The sequence below is a fragment of the Rhinatrema bivittatum genome, chromosome 7, assembly GCF_901001135.1.
Source record: "Rhinatrema bivittatum chromosome 7, aRhiBiv1.1, whole genome shotgun sequence".
NCBI classification, from domain to species: Eukaryota; Metazoa; Chordata; class Amphibia; order Gymnophiona; family Rhinatrematidae; genus Rhinatrema; species Rhinatrema bivittatum.
The window spans coordinates 9,647,127-9,668,683 of NC_042621.1; the positions used below are offsets into that span (position 1 = coordinate 9,647,127).

The 21,557-nt window shown below is 42.1% G+C and overlaps 1 protein-coding gene across 1 annotated transcript in view; it reads right to left on the minus strand.

Annotated features, from left to right (window-relative positions):
- The window catches only part of PLCG2 (phospholipase C gamma 2), a 218,670-nt gene that overhangs the window by 138,693 nt on the left and 58,420 nt on the right, over window positions 1-21,557 (minus strand). The window contains exon 3 of the mRNA XM_029608130.1: window positions 1,768-1,911. Within this exon, the coding sequence (XP_029463990.1) occupies window positions 1,768-1,911 (144 nt within the window). The remainder of the gene's footprint in view (window positions 1-1,767; window positions 1,912-21,557) is intronic.

Genomic DNA, 21,557 nt, shown 5'->3' on the forward strand with positions numbered 1-21,557 from the left:
GATGAATAGGTTGAAGAAAAAGAAAACATGCAACATCATTTGCTGTGTCAGCACATCCTATTTGGTGCTACTGAGACATGGAGATGCTCTTAGACCCACCACTCTAAAAACTTTTTTCAATAGAATGGAAACACAAACTCCATTGATATAGAAACGTCTCAAAGCAGCTCTTTTCCCCTTTTCAAAGCATCAGCCGTGAGTATAAAGATCTGAAACTTCAAGGAAAGTGAGTTAGGACTTTCACCAGTCGTCATATCACAACAGTACACTGGGATACCCTCAAGGGCACAAACGACACTTTTTAGGCACAGTACCTCTGGATTGTGCACCAACTTGGAATCACATGATCCTTTTGCACCTATTCTAGATGCTCTGTGAATGATCAGTAACCAATATGAGTGAACTCATTCTGGTAGTGAAATTCACGTGTCAAAGGGAGCATTATTTCGCCATCCATCAGCACCATCACCTGGAGCATCTGTACAGTAGCAGGCTGGCAGCAACTCTTCACCATGCCTTCAATAAACATCTTGCTGTCCCACCTTCCCTACCAGTCTCCATAAAACATTTCTAAATGGGGAACTCAGGGGAAAGTATTGAATCATGCATCTCGGAATCAACATGACTAAATGCATAACGGCTGATATTTAGCACTACTTAGCAGGATAAATAGGGACTTATCCAGCTAAGTGGCAGCTGCTGAATATCTGGCTATGTTCAACAGCCACCACTTAGCCAGATAAGTATTACCTGGCTAAGCAGCCGGATATCTTGGGGGCAGGCAATGGGTGGATTGGGGCAGGGCTAATTATCCAGTTACCTTAATTGCATAAGTGCTGATATTCTGACTTATCTGGATAAATGAACCGAATAAGTTAGACCTGATCGACAGCAGGTCTAAAGTTAGCTAGATTTTTATCTTACCCTCAGTTCTTGCTCTATTAATTCTATGTCAGTATGGACTGCAAGTTTGTATTTTTCCTGTGAACATCACTCTAGTCTTGGTCCAGACTAAGGTGAGAGTGGGTGGCATTGGGTCTCAAGCAAGGTGAAGGGCGCCGAGGTACAGGATGGCTCCTCTCCTTACCTGAGCTTATTCAGAAGGATATAGTCGGCTGACTTGAAAAACAAATCCTTGGCAGGAAACTCAGAATGCAATAAAGCTTCAAGTCCCAAGGGAGAAGGTTTTATTTCCCTTAATTCACAAATTGTAACAGAATAACAATACAGGGAGACAGCGGGTTGGGTTCCATTGTAAATTGGGAAGTAAACAGAACTCCATGTACCCAAATTTGTGAAGTATTCTGAAAGTCAGGCAATAAAGCCCCAAATTTAAAAGAACAATTCTGGAAGTTAAATATATTCATACACGCAAACATCGGTTCTTTACAATTACCTCCCATTTAGGTCGGTCTTCAGCCTTTAGATGCAAACCTCTTGTGAAGGCCTATGCTTATGGTGTTGACTCAGATCTACACTGGTGAGAGTGGGTAAATGGAAAAACTTCCACAGCTCGTGCCAAATAACGCACAAGTGCAGATTTCCACGGGACTCTGGAGGGTGTATTTTAGCTACCAGCATTCTACATAGTCGTGGGGACGTCATGCTTACATAGTCAGAAGACACAAGCCAAGTCTTCTCCTATTGTTTTTACATGGGTTTCCCGCTCATGTGGGCTCTCCTAGCCACTCGCTCCAGCAAGGTTCTCTTGCTTTGCACCATGGGCCTCCATAACCTGGTGAACCTTTTTTTTTTTTTTTTAATTACCTTCTAAACACAAGGTGTTCAGCACAAATTGGGAGCCATACAGGATAGTGAAGCAGCCATCTTCTTTCAAACGCACTGCTTTCCCTCGCTCAAAATCCTTCGCATTTTTCCCCGGACGGATTTCCTTAATTTCCATAATGTCCACTGAAAGAAATTTAGATACACAAATTAGAGCAAGGCATGCAATTAAAAATTGTGCATTACTGAGTTCAGAACTGTAAGGTAAGCCTCAATTTGGCAATATTTTTTCCTTTTTTATTTTAAGCCTCTTTGTACAAAGTATAGTGAAGAATGTTTTATGAAGAGATCGTGTCAGTCCGTCCATCTGTCTGACCTAGTATCAGGAGACTAGCTGCCAAACAGAATGAGCTGATCTCTCAGATTTAACATTTTGGATACTTTAGAGTGCAATATTAGAAGTGAAAAGTTGATTGGAAATGTTACTGGCTTCTGTTTCACAGAGTTTCGTTTTTCCGCACGCTAGTCATCACAGCGCACTAGATCATTCTTCTGCGCCAGGAAAGTGAATTAGTGTGCAGTCTGTACTTTAGGTTGGCTGTAAACGAGGCTGTGTATACGAGAGATTGTCGAGCACTCTTACTGGGAATACACTTTTTCTACTTTTAACCAAGGAGGACAGCTTTACTGTTGTGTGTAGGCAGAGGATGGAAATGTGGTGAGTGACCCACATGCCCGCACCATAATATGTGCACTCAAGATCATTTAAGTCCCTTTTGCAGGGGAAAAGCTTCCTCTATGTTGTGTAGAGAAAAGTTTTCAGTTGGTTTCAATCAAATGCTAGCATGCGGCGATCCCCTAGCTATTTCTAGGTCCAGTAAGGAACTGTGCTCTAGAGTAGAGTGTAAGTATTTAATGGAGAAATCAAGAGCTGGGTTTCCATATGGAGCAAAGCTTTCCATGCCCTAACAGAATTTTTCAGATTGCATGGGTTTCTTATGAATAGAATATCAAATTACCAGGAGACTGAGGGAGGGGGTGAGGAACAGCACATTTTCATTTGGAAGCAACTGGGGGGTGGGGTGGGTTGGGGATGGAGTAGCTATTCGGGTGGAGTTCATTTGCGGGAGCGTTATTAAGATGAATTGTGTAGTAGTTATGTTGATAAGATTCTGGTGAATTGTGATGCTATTCCCCCTACTAGTGAAAGTAGGGGGAGATTTTGCATCTCGGTTCTAGATTAATGAGGTTTTTTTTGGGTATTTTCAAGCTATATTATGTATTGTATTTTACTGCTGCATTATATTCAATACATATTCAAGGTCCATATTCAAAAGCATTTTCAACACTGGGGACTTATCCAGCTAAATTCTAGCCAACTAATAAGTTAGCTGAATTTAGCCAGCTAACCAGGTCATTCATCAAACTGCGTTGTGCCGATATTGCATGTGTTAGGCCCTACCGCACGTGAAACTTGTCGCATCGCAAAGGTACAATGCAAATTAGGGGAAAGGGAGGAATGTAGGCGGGGTTTGGGTGGGGTTATGGCCTGGCAGCACTGCGGGCGATAATGTTTTCAACATCATCGCCGGCAGCACCGCAGGAAATAACTACACCTTTTCCCGTGGCACTATGGGTGCAAAACTGTGCGGCCCGGCCACAACTGCGGCAGGGGAAAATGCACTACCGCAATACGGCCGACTGTACAATTTTGCCAGGCTCATCATCCTGCTACAAATAAATATAGCAGAATGATGAATCTAGGCCTAAGGGAGGCAAAGTTATCCAGCGTTAACTGGATAAGTTAACTGGATAATTTAGCCGGCTAAGTCTGGCCGGACCAAAGAACTGTCCTAACATTAGGCAGCTATAGTTAGCTGGCTATCTTAAAGATGGCCAGTTGTATTCAGTAGTGTGGCTGCACTATTGAATATTCCTCCGAAGTTAGCCGGAAAAATTTATCTGGCTAACTTTGCTATCCTGACTGTGTCTGAATATGGACCTCATGATATATCAAGATTATTGTGTATCTAGTTTATAATATGTTTATGATTCTTCCCTGATGTTTTGTAATGTTATTTTTGTATTCGGATTTAATTCTGTTGTATTGCCTATTGTGTTAAATTTATGATAAATGTCAGGGTTCTATCATGATCAACCCAGAATAAACTTTGTTGTGTAGGTAGAATATAAATCTTTTAAATAAAAATAAAGAATCTCTTGATCTGGTTTCCTAATTACAAAATTGCCTGCACTGCTGCAAAGTCCCCAGGGTCTTTGCCCCAGTTCTCAAAGTGAAAAGTACTCGCGGATTTTGCTTGAATATCATCAATAGGAAAAAACCGCCTAGAAGTGGCGATAGTGCAGTTTATACATTTTATAAATAAGACTTGCGCCTACTTTTAACTGCGGATACATTTTCCGGCAAAAACTGCATGCACAATTTCTAAATGCAAATCTATGCACAGAGTTTTCTGCCTCTACCCCGGAAATGCCTCTGTTGCAACGTGGGTAAAAGTAAGCGCCTTATGGAACTACGCGCATAGTGTTACCCGCCTGAGAGGTGGGCAATTTTCAGATAGACGATTTATGTCTGTTAAAAACACATTTTACCCATGGAAATCCCTTCAGAAATTGCTTCTTTATGAGCACTTGAATGTTTGTAGACCTTGCATTTGTGTTTGTATATGCATTTTACCCATTTCAAGTAATTCTTATTATCAGCAAAGTTTCATAGTCTGACTCATATTACTGGTATTGCACATAGGCATTGACTTTGTCTTTCTTTGACTGTACACAGGTATTTTTAATGCCTTGTTTTTTGTTACTGTACACATGAAGGTCCATATTCAGTAGGTGGGTGAATGGAATACAGCCGGTTAGATTTTGAATTTATTCGGCCTCATGTGGCCAGATAACTAGGTACTTAACCACATACAATCCTGCATTGGAGGCTTGTGAATAAAATGAGAAGCTTGGGAGTGAGCACCAAGGTGGTGGCATGGACTACAAACTGGTTGATGGACAGAACGACGCATGTAATGGTAAATGGAACCTACTCTGAAGAGAGGACATTAAGCGGAGTGCCACAAAGATTGGTGTTGGGACCAGTTCTGTTCGATATCTTTGTGAGAGACATTGTGGAAGGGATAGAAGGTAAAGTCTATTTATGGATGATACTAAGATCTGTAACAAAGTGGACACGTCTTATTCTTTCTACTCCTTCCGGCGTGATTTAAGGAAGCTTGAACAGTGGACGAAGATATGGCAGCTGGGATTCAATGACAAGAAGTACAGAGTCATGCATCTGAGGTACAGTAATCGAAAAGAGCTGTAGTGCTAGGGGGTGAAAGGCTATTGTGCACAGACGAAGAGAGAGACCTTGGAGTGATAGTGTCTAGCGATCTGAAGATGGCGAAGCAATGTGACAAGGCAATAGCTAAAGCCAGAAGAATGCTGAGCTGCATAGAGAGAGGAATAACCAATAAAAAAAAAGGAGGTAATAATCCCCCTGTACAGGTCCTTGGTGAGGTGAGGCCTCACCTGGAGTAGTGTGTTCAGTTCTGGAGACCGTATCTCAAAAGGGATAGACAGGATAGAGGCGGTCCAGAAAAGGGTGACCAAAATGGTAGGGAGTCTCCATCAAAAAGACTTACGAGGAGAGGTTGAATGACCTAAATACGTTTACCCTAAAGGAAAGGAGTGCAGGGGAGATATGATAAAGACCTTCACATACCTGAAAGGTTTTAATGATGCACAATCGACAAACCTTTTCCTTTGGAAAGAAATCACTAGAACTAGGGGTCATGAAATGAAACTCCAGGGAGGATGATTCAGAACAGTCAGGAAATATTTCTTCACAGAGATAGTGGTGGATGCCTGGCATGCCTTTCCGGAGGAGGTGGTGAATACGAAAACAGTGAAAGAATTCAAAGGCGCATGGGATAAACACCTTGGATCCCTAAAGGTTAGAGGATTGGAAATGAAGAAAAGAGTGCATGGGAGTAATTTGCTGGAGTGGTGATTGCTATCCTTAACCAATAAACCTTCATACTATTGATGCTACTCCAACATTGCTCTTTGCTTCAACGGCAGAGGGAAAAGAGGAAAAGGGGAATTGGATTCAGACAGAAACCATCAGACTTTTACAGTTTGGGGGAAAAAATAAGCACTGGAGTAACTTGCTGATGTAAGAACATGCCACACTGGGTCAGACCAAGGGTCCATCAAGCCCAGCATCCTGTTTTCAACAGTGGCCAATCCAGGCCATAAGAACCTGGCAAGTACCCAAAAACTAAGTATCCTTGTTACTGTTGCTAGTAATAGCAGTGGCTATTTTCTAAGTCAACTCAATTAATAGCAGGTAATGCTCTTAACTCTCCCATTCTGTATATCCCTGTTCATTGTAACTTTATCTTCTATTTAATTGGTTACCCCTGGTTACGCTGTAAACCGGTACAATAAGACCTTCGTCTTGAGCATCGGTGTATCAAAAGAATTTAAATAAAATTTAAATCATGGACTTCTCCTCCAAGAACTTATCCAATTCTTTTTTAAACACAGCTATACTAACTGCACTAACCACATTCTCTGGCAACAAATTCCAGAGTTTAATTGTGCACTGAGTGAAAAAGAAATTTCTCCAATTACCAAGAAAACAGAGAAGTATATGAAGTTTGCGGCAATGGCCATACCAGCTGTCTGCATTATCCAACTTTGGTCCTACTGCCCCTGTATAAGTCCCTGGTGAGACCTCACTTGGAATGCTGTGTACAATTCTGGAGACTGCACCTTCAAAAGGATATAAACAGGATGGAGCCGGTCCAGATGGTGGCTACCTTAATGGTCAGTGGTCTTAGTTCTAAAGCATATGGGGATAGACTTAAAGATTTAAACATGTACATCTTAGAGGAAAGGCGAAATAGGGGAGATATGATAGAGACATTCAAATATCTCAAAGATTTCCATGCACAGGAGGTGAGCCTTTTTCAATATAAAGGAGGCTCTAGAATGAGGAGTCATGAGATGAGGTTGAAAGGGGGTAGACTCAGGAGTAATCTTGGGAAATATTTCTTTACAGAGAGGGTGGTGGGTGCATGGAATGGCCTCCCAGTGGAGGTGGTGGAGACAAAAGCAGTTTTTGAATTCTGGAAAGCATGGGATAAATATAGGGGATCTCTGAGAGAGTGAGAGGAATTGTAAAGCTAAATTAGTTGGGCAGATGGACAGACTGGATAGATCATAGGGTCTTTTTCTGCAGTCACGTTCCTATGGTCAATATTCAATTAGGTTTTGTAAAAAAAACCAAAAACAACCACACTCCTTTGAACAAATTCTGCAGTCAACATAAGTAAATACTACATGATAGGTATTGCAGATAGAGCTGTCTGTCAAATCAGCCCAGAAAAGCTATCACAAGCCTTAGATGGGGATAAACAATGTAGAATGAGAATTACCAAAAGTTAAGGTCATGAATATCCACACTCTAATTCAACAAAAGAGTTAACGCTTTAGAACTCAGTTACTTCTCTCCTTTTCTTTTCGGAGGCCTCTTGCCAGCAGAGACTCTGCAAAGTTTAAGGAGGACTGGGCCGGCCTATAGCCTACCCTGAACGGTGTGTGTGTGTGTGTGTGTGTGTGTGTGTTTGAGGAAGTGCTGAAACAGAAAATGCACATGTTGACTTACGATAAAGACACTTAATAGAAAACTTGAGGAAGTGGTTTCAACACCACACACGGACTGGACAGCAACACATGACACTTCCTGTTTCTGACAGGTCAGTGGTTATAGCATAGCACAAGAGAAAAAAGTGAGAACACATAATCTGTAACCTATGCACCATAAAGCAACCAGAGCTGGGTGACAACGCGAGACTCGTGCATAACTCAGATGTGCTTTACAAAAAGCCCCATCCTTCAACAAATGTAGAAAACAAGGTGGGAGACCAAGGATGCTGCAGAACATTCAAAACCCCTGAAGGAGGGGGGCAGTGGGGGGGGGGGGGGCGGAGGGAATCCCGCACCATTCTGCAACGATGATACCTGCTGGCCAGACTCAGGCCGTACGTGTGCCAGGGCTCTGAAAGGACACGTCTGCCGCTCCCGGCCAAGACCCGTCACTTGTGATGCCTGCGTTAAAACGTGAGGGGATTAAACACGACAGGGGGAACTTCCCCCCACCCTGGGCATTTGCAAATGAAGGCTCGAGGCAGGGGCTATAGTTCCAATTGAGCTGGAAGGAGCAGGAGAAACCTGCCAGACATAAAATTAAAGGAAGACCAGAGCAGTTTTAAACTGTGGCGAGTGCTGGAAGCTCTGTGGACCTGCTCCCTCCTGCTGATGTCAGCTCGGGCTCCCGGTAAATCATGAGCCACCACCAAAGGGGCAAACCCAAAGGAGCTGCCAGAGGTAGTTGGGGTACTTCTGTTTTTTGACTATTCAATTGGAGGACTGGAGTTTTAGTTTTGTTAATTTTTGACTGTATATATTTATTAACTGATGCTATTGTATCGTATGTTTGAATTTGCTTTATTATGCTGATAGATCTATGTTTATTTTTTATGTTATTTAATGCATTTTTTTTTTTAGTTTTTTGTTCTAAAATGCTTTGAGGAATTTATTTTTTTTTTTTTGAAAGGGGTTCTACAACTGTAGAAATGAAATGAATTCTCTTTTCCCACGCATGGATGCTGGAGCCAGAAGTCGGTGCTTACATTTGTCATAATGGGTGAAACAAGAGAAAATATACAATTATATTCACAAACAGGGTTTCCTAACGTAGGCATATCCTTAAGAAAAAAAAAACACCCTCTATCCAGCACCCCGAGCTCCCCAGGCCAGCCGGAGTTGGAATGCTGCAAAGGATGCACTCACATCCAGGGGGGAGGGGGGCAGGGAGAGTGTCTCGGCTTTTGCTCAGTGGTGACAACTACTAGCTGAAGCTAGGGTGCATGTGTTGGGCTCTGGAGGGCCAAAGGCAGTCATTGTAGTGACTGAGCTAGATGGAAGGATGGGTAGGAAGGGGCGTGAAGACTCCTAGTGCCATTGCCCAGAAAAAGCTGGTTCTGGCTGAGTTGAAAGCATAAAGGAGCAGGAGAGAGAATATCCAGAATTGGGGGGTGGATCCAAGATGGCCGCCTGAATGGAAGCAGCTCCCGAACGCTCAGCGTTGTGCCTTTGACTTTTTTCCACAAAATGTGATCATGCTGCACAAAAGAAAGGGTAGGGTGAGAGTCTATCCGCCTGAACCCAACCCACCTTCAGATCAACGTCTGATATGAGAGTTTGCTTACCCCACGGCAGAGTTGAGGGCGATAGCCCCCGATGGTGGAGCTGAGGGAGGGGTCAGCTTTTGCCGGGGAAATATCTTTAAGCCCTCCAGTTCCACGACAACTGTTTGCAGCTTCCCCCTCAAGAGACACCGATGGTGCTGAGGGAACAGGCGGGAAACTCACTGCTACATCTCAGATGGGCGGAGCCATTGGTGCCGATCCTGGGAGTGTGCGGACTTCGACCCCAGACCAGGTTTTTTAATTCTCTGGGGAGAGAGAGGAGGATGGCGGAGAAGATCTGCCGGTGGTGGCAGAGGGAACTGAGAACACGACTGGAGCCGGTGGGATCAGTCAAAGCACAGTAAGGATTTTAAAAAGTCAGTTGTAATGCTTGACTCCCTTTGGGATCTTATAACAGGGTTTGCCGCTAATCTTCAGGAGCAGTCCCAAAAACTGCATGTTGTTTCTTCAAAATTAGATCTGGTCACACAGGACCAACAACATATTTTGCAGGGGCAAAGTATGGGTATTCAAAAATTGGAAGAAGAGGTGAAAATATTGACAAATACATCAGCAGTTTTTGCTAGAGAGCGGATGGCCTCCGTGAGAAAAATGGAATTCTTGGAAAATTCAATTAGACATTTGAATCTGCGGATATTAAATTTCCCTAAGGTAAAAGATAAACTGTGCTTGGTTACCTTAAAAAAATATATGGGGGAAATTTTGAAAATTCCCACTGATAAAATTCCAGCGTTTAAGAAAGTAATTTTCCTTTCTCAAAAGCAAAGTTCAACGAGTTTCAATCCTGGTGAAAACCTCTCTAACTTGTCACAATATTTAGAAGAATCGTTGATAGATGTCATTAGTAGAGCAACACTATTGGTGACATTTTATTCAGAATTTGATTTGAATATAATTACGCGCTCCTATTTCAAAAATGTAAATACACCTTTTCATGGTGGGTTGGTTAGAATCTATTCTGATCTAGCCAAAACCACACAATTACGCCGAAAGGTATTTCTAGAATTAAAACCCAAAGTAATATCTTTGGGAGCTACTTTCCTTGTTAAGTATCCTTGTAAATGTATTGTGAAAATGTTGGGGAATACTTATATTTTCTTTGATGTTGTGCATTTAAAGGAATTCTTGAATGCTAGGAGGCAAATACCTGTCATTAATCTAAGCGGAAGTGGTTCGAATTGAGATTGGTACGTGGGAACTGTTTGGATGACCATTGATTTCTTTTTAATAATGTTATAAAGGGCTCCTTCTTACTTTCTTATGCCCCCCAATTATTTCCTCTATAATGTTGAGAGTCGGATGTGCGAGATAAAACATATCTCTTTCTTTAAAAAGATATTTTGAATTATGTTAAGATTGCTAATGGTGTAAGCACTTGTATTTCTTTAAAACAAAGTTAAAGGATTTTGTTTGTCAAATTGTAAAAATTTAATAAAGAGAAAATTAAAAAAAGGAGCAGGAGGAAGCTACCAAGGCAATATAAATTAAAAAAAAAAAAAAATCCCTGCACAGAAAGCCACAAAATCCAGACACTGGAAAATGCTTTCAATCCATACACATCGCTTGGTACTTTAGAGGGTTGGACTCTCTCTGACTGATCCAAGCAGAAGGAATGGTCTATGAGCATTCAGAGCCACAGAGATCCCTTCTGAGATGTGAGACAGGTACAACAACCTACAGGGATGATTTCATCGGGAACATTTTGGACCAAAACTGCTGCTTTAGACCATTTTAAACTGACGACATTCAGATCACAGGTTTTATAAACACCAAAGTCTCATTTCAACTTGTTGCTCTGAATAACTGTTCAGATTAAGTGGCTCGCTGGCTGTCTGACCAAAAATGAAGAGTTAATCCAACCAAATCTTCCATGACCCCACTAAATGTTTGGGACCCAAATTCCACTTAACAAGTGTTATCACTGCCCTAAGGGTGTAACTTGAGTCTAGCCTTACCATGGCTCACTACATCTCATCCATAGTTCAGAAACAGGTTTTTTTTTTTCCGTAGATATGTTCATCATCTTCGCCCACTCTTGGATTCCCATCATCGAAAATTACTAACATGCATTTATCATTTCAAGGGTCGACTGCTGTAGTTCTCTTCTTCTCAGCTAAAACGTTTACAGCTTCTTCAGAACACTGCTGCTAGGGTAACCTATGGCCTCAAGAAAGACAACCACTTGATGACCCCTGTTCTACAGTGCATTAGATTCAAAACCCTTTCCCTTACGTGCTCTTCAATTCTGGATTTCCATTCAATCTGTCTAAACTCTCCACCTCCTTCTTCCCCAGCCTGCACTTTCTGCTCTTCTCAAAAGGGCTATTTACACCTTCCACTTCCCTCAGTTACCCGACTTGAGATCACGAGAGAATCTCTCTTTAGTTATCAAGCTCCGGTTCTCTGGAATTCTCTCACCTCAGGTATCCGTGCGGAGCTAAACTTCTTGAAATTCAGGAAAGTGGTAAAAACCTATTTTCGTTTTTTTTAAATCAAGTCTATAACTATTGACATTGCCAGTGTACGATGCAGCTCTGTTTTTCAATGTCAGCCATTCTGTGTTCTTGTATCTATGTTTCTTGCTGTCTTTATTGGGTGTCTATGATTTGTTTTTATATTTTGACTATGTATGAGATTTTATTGTAAAACCGCATGGATGACATTTTTTTTATAGATGCTGTAGCTACACAATGTTAGTTCCATATTAAGAGCTACCACCCAGGAAAAAGATCTAGGCATCATAGTGGATAATACTTTGAAATGGACGGCTCAGTGTGCTGTGGCAGCCAAAAATGCAAACAGAATGTTGCGATTTATTAGAAAGGGAATGGTGAATAGAACGGAAAATGTCATAATGCCTCTGTATCGCTCCATGGTGAGACCGCACCTTGAATACTGTGTACAATTCTGGTCGCCACATCTCAAAAAAGATATAGTTGCAATGGAGAAGGTACAGAGAAGGGCAACCACAATGATAAAGGGGATGGAACAGCTCCCCTATGAGGATAGGCTGAAGAGGTTAGGGCTGTTCAGCTTGGAGAAGAGACGGCTGAGGGGGGATATGATAGAGGTCTTGAACGAGTAGATGTGAATCAGTTATTTATACTTTCACATAATAGAAGGACTAGGGGGCATTCCATGAAGTTAGCAAAGTAGCACATTTAAGACTAATTGGAGAAAATTCTTTTTCACTCAACGCACAATAAAGCTCTGGAATTTGTTGCCAGAGGATGTGGTTAGTGCAGTTAGTATAGCTGGGTTTAAAAAAGGTTTGGATAAGTTCTTGGAGGAGAAGTCCATTAATGGCTATTAATCAAGTTTACTTAGGGAATAGCCACTGCTATTAATTGCATCAGTAGCATGGGATCTTCTTAGTGTTTGGGTACTTGCCAGGTTCTTGTGGCCTGGATTGGCCTCTGTTGGAAACAGGATGCTGGGCTTGATAGACCCTTGGTCTGACCCAGTATGGCATGTTCTTATGTTCTTATGAAATGAAATTGAATACCTCAGTTTCTCTGGAACCTGGAGCTTCAGGCTCCACAGCCCCAGTTTCCAGAAGCCCTGCACCTCTTGCAATAGAAGGGGGACCGGAGGGCTCATCTGCATATCCTACCCAGCAGCCCCCAGGAGAGGACGCCAGAGGTCACCACAAGTGAATCCAGGCTTCAGGCTCCACAGCCCCAGCTTCCAGACGTCCCGCACCCCCCTTGAAGCAGAACAGGACCAGAAGGACACACCTAACAGTGCGTGCATTTTAAGGTTCCTTACTATAAAATTTACCACCGATTTTATACAAAAGGAATTTAATTCAAAACGAGAATATGGTGGGTAATTATCTTGATTAACTGTAGTGTTTGAGGGTCACTGTCAGACAAATATAAAATAAATCAATAGACTAAAATTACTTTAGGTTGCTTTACATCCCTGCTCCCTTAGAAATTTTAAATAGATAACAAATCTACAAAATTAAGATGCAGAAAGTGGCCCTACAGCGAGAGGGAGGCTTTCCAGTCTTTTGCACCGAGTGCCACATGTTCGATTACCTCTGAGCTGGTGAGAGGTCACATGTGTGTGCAATAAGTGCAAAGAGCTCCAAGCCCTTACAGAACAAGTCCAATGTCTGGAGGCTAGGGTGGCAGACCTGGAGGAGCTATGGGAGACAGAAAAGTATATAGAGGAGACCTTCAGGGACATAGTAGAGCAGTCCCATCTTCAATCTGGCAGACCCTGTGTTGCCTTGGAGGAGAAAGGTCACCTGGAAGAACATTATTTTGGTAAGGCAAGAAACAACCTGTAGCTGAGACTTTCTCTCAAGGTGCCGTAGTATCCTCTTGCACCAAGGATAGGTCTCCAGGGGCACATGCCCAGGAGGGAAGGGTTAGGACAGCTGTTTTAGTTGGTGACTCTATTAGGAAGGATGATAGCTGTGTGGCTGGTGGACGTGAAGATCGCTTGGTTAGCTCTGGGGATTAGTTGGCTATCACGGTACATGTGGGGGTACCAGTGACAAAGGAAAGTGTAGGAAGGAGGCGCTAGAAGCAAAATTTAGGATTTTAGGTAGAAAGATGAAATGCAGAACCTCTGGTGTTCGTTCTCAGAAATGCTCCCCATTCCACATGCAGGACCCCAGAGGCAGACAGAGCTCCAGAGACCCATTGCGTGGATGAGATGGTGCAGGGAAGAGGGGAGCCTTTTCCGAAAGGATAGGCTCCACCTTAACCAGAGTGGAACCAGACTGCTGGCACTAACCTTTAAAAAGGCGATAGCACAGCTTTTAAACTAGATCAGTGGTTCTCAACTGGTGTGTCACAACACACCAGTGTGTCGCCACACTTCCCAGTCCCCCGCTGACCCAGCTGCTCCCCCTACCCAAGTGAAATAAGTCCTCCGCCCGGGCTTAAAATGCTGATAACCCGGGCGGAACACGGCAGGTCAGCTGGAGTCAGCGGCACTGGCATTCTCTCTTCTTCCCGCCCCCCCCTGCGGCCCGGAAGAGAAAGTGTTGAGCAGCAGGTGTGTGCACAGGAAGAAAAGACCATGCTAGTGCAGGCAGTGTCGGCCCAAAGAAGAGAAGAGAGACGCAAGCCTGAGGAATGAGCAGCGCGGCTCAGAGAAAAACGAAGAACGTCATCAACCTCTGCGGCCGATGGGACTCCTTTCTCCACGAGGGCTGAAAATGAAGTAGGTTGCTGCTGCCTTTAGGGTTAGAAGTGGAGGAGGCTGCTGCTGCCTCTAGTTCGGGGGGGTGGGGGGGGGGAAGAGTGAGTGAACGAGCAAGCATGTGTGTTTGAGATCCTGTGTGTGTGTGAGTGAGAGAGCATGTATGTGAATGATTGAGAGCCTGTACATGTGAAAGAGTATGTGTGTGATTGAGAGCTGGTTTAGGTGAGGAAGCATGTGAGCATGTGATTAAGAGCCTGTGTGTAAATGAGAGAAAGAGAGAGAGCAGGTTTGTAAGCATGTGAATGAGAGTCTGTGTGATTGAAAAAGATAGACAGCATGTGTATAAATGTGTAATTAAGAGCCTATATAAGTGAGAGAGAAAAGGCATGTGTATATGTGAGTGACTGAGAGCATGTGTGTATGTGAGAGAGAGAGAGAGAGAGAGAGAGAGAGGAGAAAGTTGCAAGCAAACCATCCTTCCTCCTGCTAATTCAAAACATTCTCAGGGCACCTTTATCAAATGTTCCCAGGTATGCAAAGCAAAAATGTTTTTGTATCATTATTTTTCATTACTGGGTCTTTGTGTCTGCTATTTTGAAATATTTTATTGGTATCTAGAAATTTTTCATATGAGTTTTAAATTATTGGAAATTCCATTCATCCGCTGTTTTGAAATAATCTGTTCTTTTTGTTAGTATAGTTTTACTGCTGATGATTTTATATTTCTTGATTTGTTTTATAAGGATGGGTGATGTTTCTTTTTTTCCTTTATTACACTGCATACAGTCTCTCTGGCTTGTTGCGGTTTCCAGTTCAGGTTTTGTCTGCATGCTTCTAGTTATGCTTTATGGTCTCTTTATTCTTTGTTAGGTGAGGGTCAGCACATGTGATTCAGGTGAGGTTTTCTGCTGGCGTGTAGTTTCTGTGTAGGGCTCTATAGCAGCCTGACTTGGTCCGTTTTCCTAATAGGAGACGTATTGGTGTCTTAAGGCCTGGTGTAACATTTTCAGCGTTGCCTTTTCTTAGGTAAGGTGGTTACTGTTTAAGTGCTGGAAATTGGTGCTGTTTTGGTGTGGGATGTTTACTGTTTATGAAATTTCTGTTCAGACAGAATATGTATCTTTTCCTTGTGTCATTCTTATTAATAAAATAATACTGGACCTTTATTTTTTATTTCCATCATAAATTGTAATGAGCAGTGTGTCACACATGTGAGCGTGGTCTGTCAGGTGTGTCACGATGGGAAAAAGGTTGAGAACCACTGAACTAGATGATGGGGGAAAGCCAATAGTCGCTCAGAAGCGCATGGTTCAGAATGATGCATCTTTGAAGGATACTAAAAGACAGGGAAATCAGGGCATCCCAGTAGTGAGGTTGCAATAAATGCCAAAGGGGACCAGGTGCCTTTAAGAGCAGAAAGATTCCAAAATACCCCTGTCAACTGATGAGGTTGTTAATACAAACAAGAAACGTACTTTGAATCATCTGCATACAAATGCTAGAAGTCTAAAAAATAAGATGGGAGAGTTAGAGTGTATAGCACTGGATGAGGAGGGTAGATATAATTGGCATCTCTGAGACCTGGTAAAAGGAGGATAGCCAACGGGACACTGTGATAAAAGGGTACAAATTATATCGAAATGATAAGATGAACCAAATTGGTGGAGGGGTGCACTATATGTTAAAGAGAGCACTGAGTTTAACAAGATACAAGTTCTGCAGGAAACAAAATGCAATGTTGAACCTTTATGAATAGAAATTCCAGGTGAAAAAGGAAATAAAATAGTAATGGGGGTGTATTACAGTCCACCTGGCCAGAATGAACTAACAGACAATGAAATGCTAAAAGAAATTAGGGAAGCTAACAAAATCAGCAGCACAGTAATTAGAGATGTGAATCGGAACTGAAATCGGAACCGATTCTGGTTCCGATTCACATCTCTAACAGTAATGAGTGATTTCAATTACTCCAGGATTTACTGGGTGAATGTCGCATCGGGACATTCTAGAGAAGTGAATTACCTAAATGAAATAAATGACTGCTTCATGGAGCCCTGATATAAAAGCCAACAAGGGTGAAAACTATTTTAGACCTAGTCTTTAGTGGAATACAGGATTTGTTGCGAGAGGTAATAGTATTGGAGCCACTTGGCAATAGTGATCACAACATGATCAAATTTGACTTAACTGAAGGGAGAGCACTAAAGAAATCTACTGTGACAGCTTTTAATTTTCAAAAAAGTGAATATGATAAAATGAGGAAAATGGTTAGGAAAAAAAACTGAAAGGAGCCACTGCAAAGGTTAAAAGTATAGATCAGGCATGGATGTTGTTTAAAAATACCATCTTGGAAGCCCAGAACAGATGTATTCCACACATTAGAAAAGTGAAAGGAAGTCTATATGACTACCAGCATAGTTAAGAGGTGAGGTGAGAGAGGCTATAATAAGCTAAAAGAACATATTTCATGAAATGGAAAAGGGATCTGATAGAAGAAAACAGGAAACAGCAAAAGTCAGAAGCAAAGCATTGATAAGGAAGACAAAGAGAAAATTTGAAAAAAAGCTTGCTATGGAAGCAAAAACTCATAATAACCTTTTCAGGGTCATTTGAGGTAAAAAGCCTTCGACGGAGTCAGTTGGACAATTAGATGATCAAGGGGTAAAAAGGGGCACTTAAGGACAACAAAGCCATAGCAGAGAGACTAAATAAATTCTTTGCTTCGGTATTCACTGAAAAAGATGTAAGAGATATATCCATAGTTAAATCACACAATATGTAGTCACAATGAATACTGACGAGAACTTGAAAATACTGTAAAAAGACATCAATATAAATACTTTTCGCTCTAGCAAAGAATAAACTTTTTTGTAAATCAACAAAGACATTTTTTTGTTTTTAATTTTTAGTTATTTAAGGACCGTTATACCACCCCGCGGATACTAGAGTTACTGTTTGAACTTCCAGTCTTTTCACCGCTGCGAGTACACTTTAATCATTGGTCCATATAAGCACTTTCAAAAAGCATATATATTTTTTTCAATTTTTCAAGCTTTTTTATGTAAAAAAAAAAAAAAAGAGATAATTCCCCCCTTTGGCATAACCCGACATATCATCACGTTTTGCCCATGCTGCCTCAGGGGCCTGCCGGAACAGCTTCTTTTCAGCATGAAGGTATATCTCCAAGCATATCAAATGGTTGCCTGACATTACCACTTGTATCCAAAATTTCAGACATGCTCTTCCTGGTATGACGGTCCTTAAATAACAAAAAATAAAAAAATGTCTTCATTGATTTACAAAAAAGTTTATTCTTTGCTAGAGCGAAAAGTATTTATATTGACTTTTTTTTACAGAGATATATCCATGCCAGAAATTATATTCAAAGGTGATGATTCGAGGAAATGAAACATCTCAGTGAATCTGGAAGATATACTAGGACAAATTGACAAACTAAAGAGTAACAAATCTCCTGGACCAGATGGTATACATACCAGAGTGCTGAAAGAACTGAGAAATGAAATTGCAGACCTACTATTGGAAATATGTAAAACATCATTAACATTGTCTATGGAACCTGAAGACTGGAGGGATTCCAATATAATGCCAGCTTTTAAATGAGATCAAGAGGTGATCCAGGAAACTACAGACCAGCGAGTCTGACATCCGTGCCAGGCAAAATGGTACAAACTATCATAAAGAACAAAAATCATAGTTTAATGGGACAAAGCCAACATGGATTTAACCAAGGGAAGTCTTGCCTCACCAATTTGCTACATTTTTTTGAGGCGTAAACAAACGTGGGTAAAGATGAGCCAGTTGCTATAGTGTATCTGGATTTCCAAAAGCATTTGACTAAGTCCTTACTGAGAGACGACTTAGGACATTAAACTATCATAGAATAGGGGGCAGTATCTTACTGTGGATTGCCAAATGGTTAAGGAAAACAGAGAGTAGGGCTAAATTGTAAATTTTCCAAGTAGAGAAAGGTAAATAGTGGAGTGCCCCCGGGATTTGTTCTGGGACCAATGCTTTTTAATATATTTGTAAACGACCTGAGAATGGGAACAAATGAGGTGATCAAATTTGCCGATGACACAAAATTGTTCAGAGTTGATAAATCACAAGACAATTGTGAGAAATTGCAAGAGGACCTTGTAAAATTGGGAGACTGGGTGTGTAAATGGCAAATTAAATTTAATGTGGACAAATGCAAAGTGATGCACTTAGGGAAGAGAATCCCAAATTATAGGTACACAATACAAGGTTCCACATTAGGAGTCACCACTCAGGAAAAGGATAATACGTTGAAATCTTCTGCTCGGTGTGCAGCAGCAGCCAAGAAAGCAAATAGAAAGCTAGGGATTATTAGGAAAGGAATGGAGAATAAGACAGAGAATATCATAATGTCTCTGTATCACTCCATGCTGCGACCTCATCTTGAGTATTGTGTGCAGCTCTGGTCAGTGCATCTCAAAAAAGATATAGCAGAATTAGAAAAGGTACAGAGCAGGGCGACCAAAATGATAAAGGAGATGGAACAATTCCCCTATGAAGAAAGGCTAAAGAGGTTAGGACTCTTCAGCTTGGAGAAGAGACGGCTGAGGGGAGATAGGATAGAGGTCTATAAAATAATGAGTGGAGTGGAACGAGTAAATGTGAATCAGTTATTTACTCTTTCAAATAGTACAAAGACCTGGGGGACACACAATGAAGTTACTGGGTAATATATTTATAACTAGTAAGAGAAAATATTTTTTTTACTTAACGCATAATTAAACTCTGGAATTTGTTGCTAGAGAATATGGTGAAAGCTATTAAGTGTAGCTGCGTTTTAAAAATGGTTTGGACAAGTTCCTGGAAGAGAAGTTCATTAACAATTATTAAGGTAGCATTGCAAAGATATCCACTGCTTATTCTTGGCATAAGCAACTTGGAATCTATCGACCCCTCGGGATCCTGCCAGGCACTTGTGACCTATATTGGCCACTATTGGAGACAAGATACTTAGCTTGATGGACCCTTGTCTGACTCAATACGGAAAGTCTTATGTTCTTAATGAATCTTATTTGAATTTATTACAAAATCCAAAAACAAAAAAAAGGCTTGATGCTTTCTGAACTAGCACATTCTGAGACAGGAACGTAACCAACATATTTTGCAAAAGACGATCTTCATGGTGGCTTAAATAAAAATAATTTTTTTAAAAACCATAAAAAGATTTAAACAGGCTGTAATTTTTCAAATTTTATTTCCCCATAGAAACAGATGCGGGAGGGGACATCCTTTGAAAATTCAGGACCAGCACAACTGGAGGGTAATGGCACTTTTGAACCAACAGTCCTAGCAGTTAATTCCCAAAGGGGGCCCCACCTGCAATCCTGGCACCTGCATGCTCTGCGGGGACACACACACACACACACACAGGAAAAATCTTCACACAGACACGAAATGCAAATCCAAAACTCTCGGAAATCTAGCCACTGCCGTACAATGAAACCCTTTAGTCACCCAGCTAGATGCCCTCCCTGTTCAGATTCCCATACTGGAAGCCTGGAATGGGCGAGGTGTATGATGCGGCATACCATACCTTCGCCTTTACTGCCTTGAAAGACCGGCAGGTTACACGCCCCACGGCGGGCAGATACCGGAACGCCACACTACACCGCAGCGATACGCTTCACGAGGAGATGAGAAAGTGGTTATTTATTCTGGGAACTGGATTCTAATTCACAGAGGCAATATTCAGAAAGTTATCCGTTTATCCAGCTTATGTTCCGTCTGAAAATGACCCACCCTTAACTCGGCTAAAAGCGCACGCAGTGGCCCACGTCATGGCTGCTTTTAGCTGCACGAGGCAGAGGCGGCAGCAACATTCTCGGGAATGTGTTTACTTCCAGGGAGGAAAACACTGGGAAGAGATCACATTTGCAAACCTGCACTTTCCGTGCAAAAGAGACAAAGCATGCACAAAAAAAAAAGAAATTACGCAGATGTCCGCAGGTACTTTGCCACCTTTCCGAAGGGAAAGCATGCACATAATTTCCCTTGCAATATTGGTGCCACAATTACGAGCAGGCTTGCCCTCTCTGCTCCCATTCCGGGGCGGAACCGGGTGGGTTCCAGCTGAGAAAGCGGTACCGGGCGCTGCCACCTTTCACAGCAGGGTTGCCGCTCCGACAGAGCCGGATGTGCTGCAGAGCGCGCAGCGGACCGTGCGCGACTGTTTGAGACCCGCACAAAAACATTCAGCAAAAGGACTAGATACGTTGCCGGGGGTGCACGGGGGACCTCAAACAAGAAAACGAAAGGGGGTTTCTGTTTTGCTTTAAACTTTTCAATACAAATAACTCATTGTTTGAAAATAAAAGCCTTTATAGTTTGCTTGGCTACAATTATGTTTTATCGTTTACAAATCACCCCTCCGTTCGCCTTCACCCTTTGACAGGTTTTGTCACGTAACTGTATGGTAAACTAGAACTTTATCAACCTACGAGGATTTCGTCTCTAAGTCCTGGAAGTTTCCTCCTGCTCCTGTGGACTTCCATTCAATCAGAAGTAGCTTCAACTGGTCTACAGGACCATGAGCCTGCGTTTAAACCTGCCTTGGGGATTTCCCCCTATTTTATACCCCCTCTTGACAGCACTTGGCTGGGGGGCCACACACAGGGCCCCCTTTTGGGACCCTGCCATCATACCCCCTGACCAGTAGGTGTCACCGCTGTAGCTCGACTGGGGCGTCTTACCCCTCCCAAGGCTATGACTGCTGGGGTCCCTAACTGTGACATCCCCAGCTCCACCCAGTCCAGGAACCCAGCAATCTACTCCATGCCCAGGGGTTCTGTCCACCTCTCTTATTCCACTTCTTGCTGGATACTGGATGCAGATATACTTCAGATATTACGGTCTTTATGCCTGGCAGATTAGTCTGTTGGGTTTACACTCACCCAACCAGCTTGACAAAAAAAAGCTACCTATACAAATCTGTAAAAAAGAAAAACATTCTTGCAGTTTAGAGCACACAAGTTGTCCACAATAAACTCCAAAATATAAGAGAACATCGTAGTATAGTAAATGACAGCAGATAAGACCCAAATGGTCCATCCAGTCTGCATTTCCTGACTGAATTGCCAAGAGATTCTTCTTATGTTTTAACTACTCTCTTAGGGATGTGCATTTGTTTAGAACGAATTAGGCAATTTCAACGAAATTTCAACGAAATTGCCTAATTTGTCCCGGTCCGGGGGACCTGAATCCCGAAACAGTTGTTTCCCAAAATTTGGGAAAATTCATTTTTCGGGTTAGCGTGGGAGGGAGGGGCACATTTTAAAAAACCAAACCCAACTCAACCCTTCAAATTTACTTAATTACAACCCC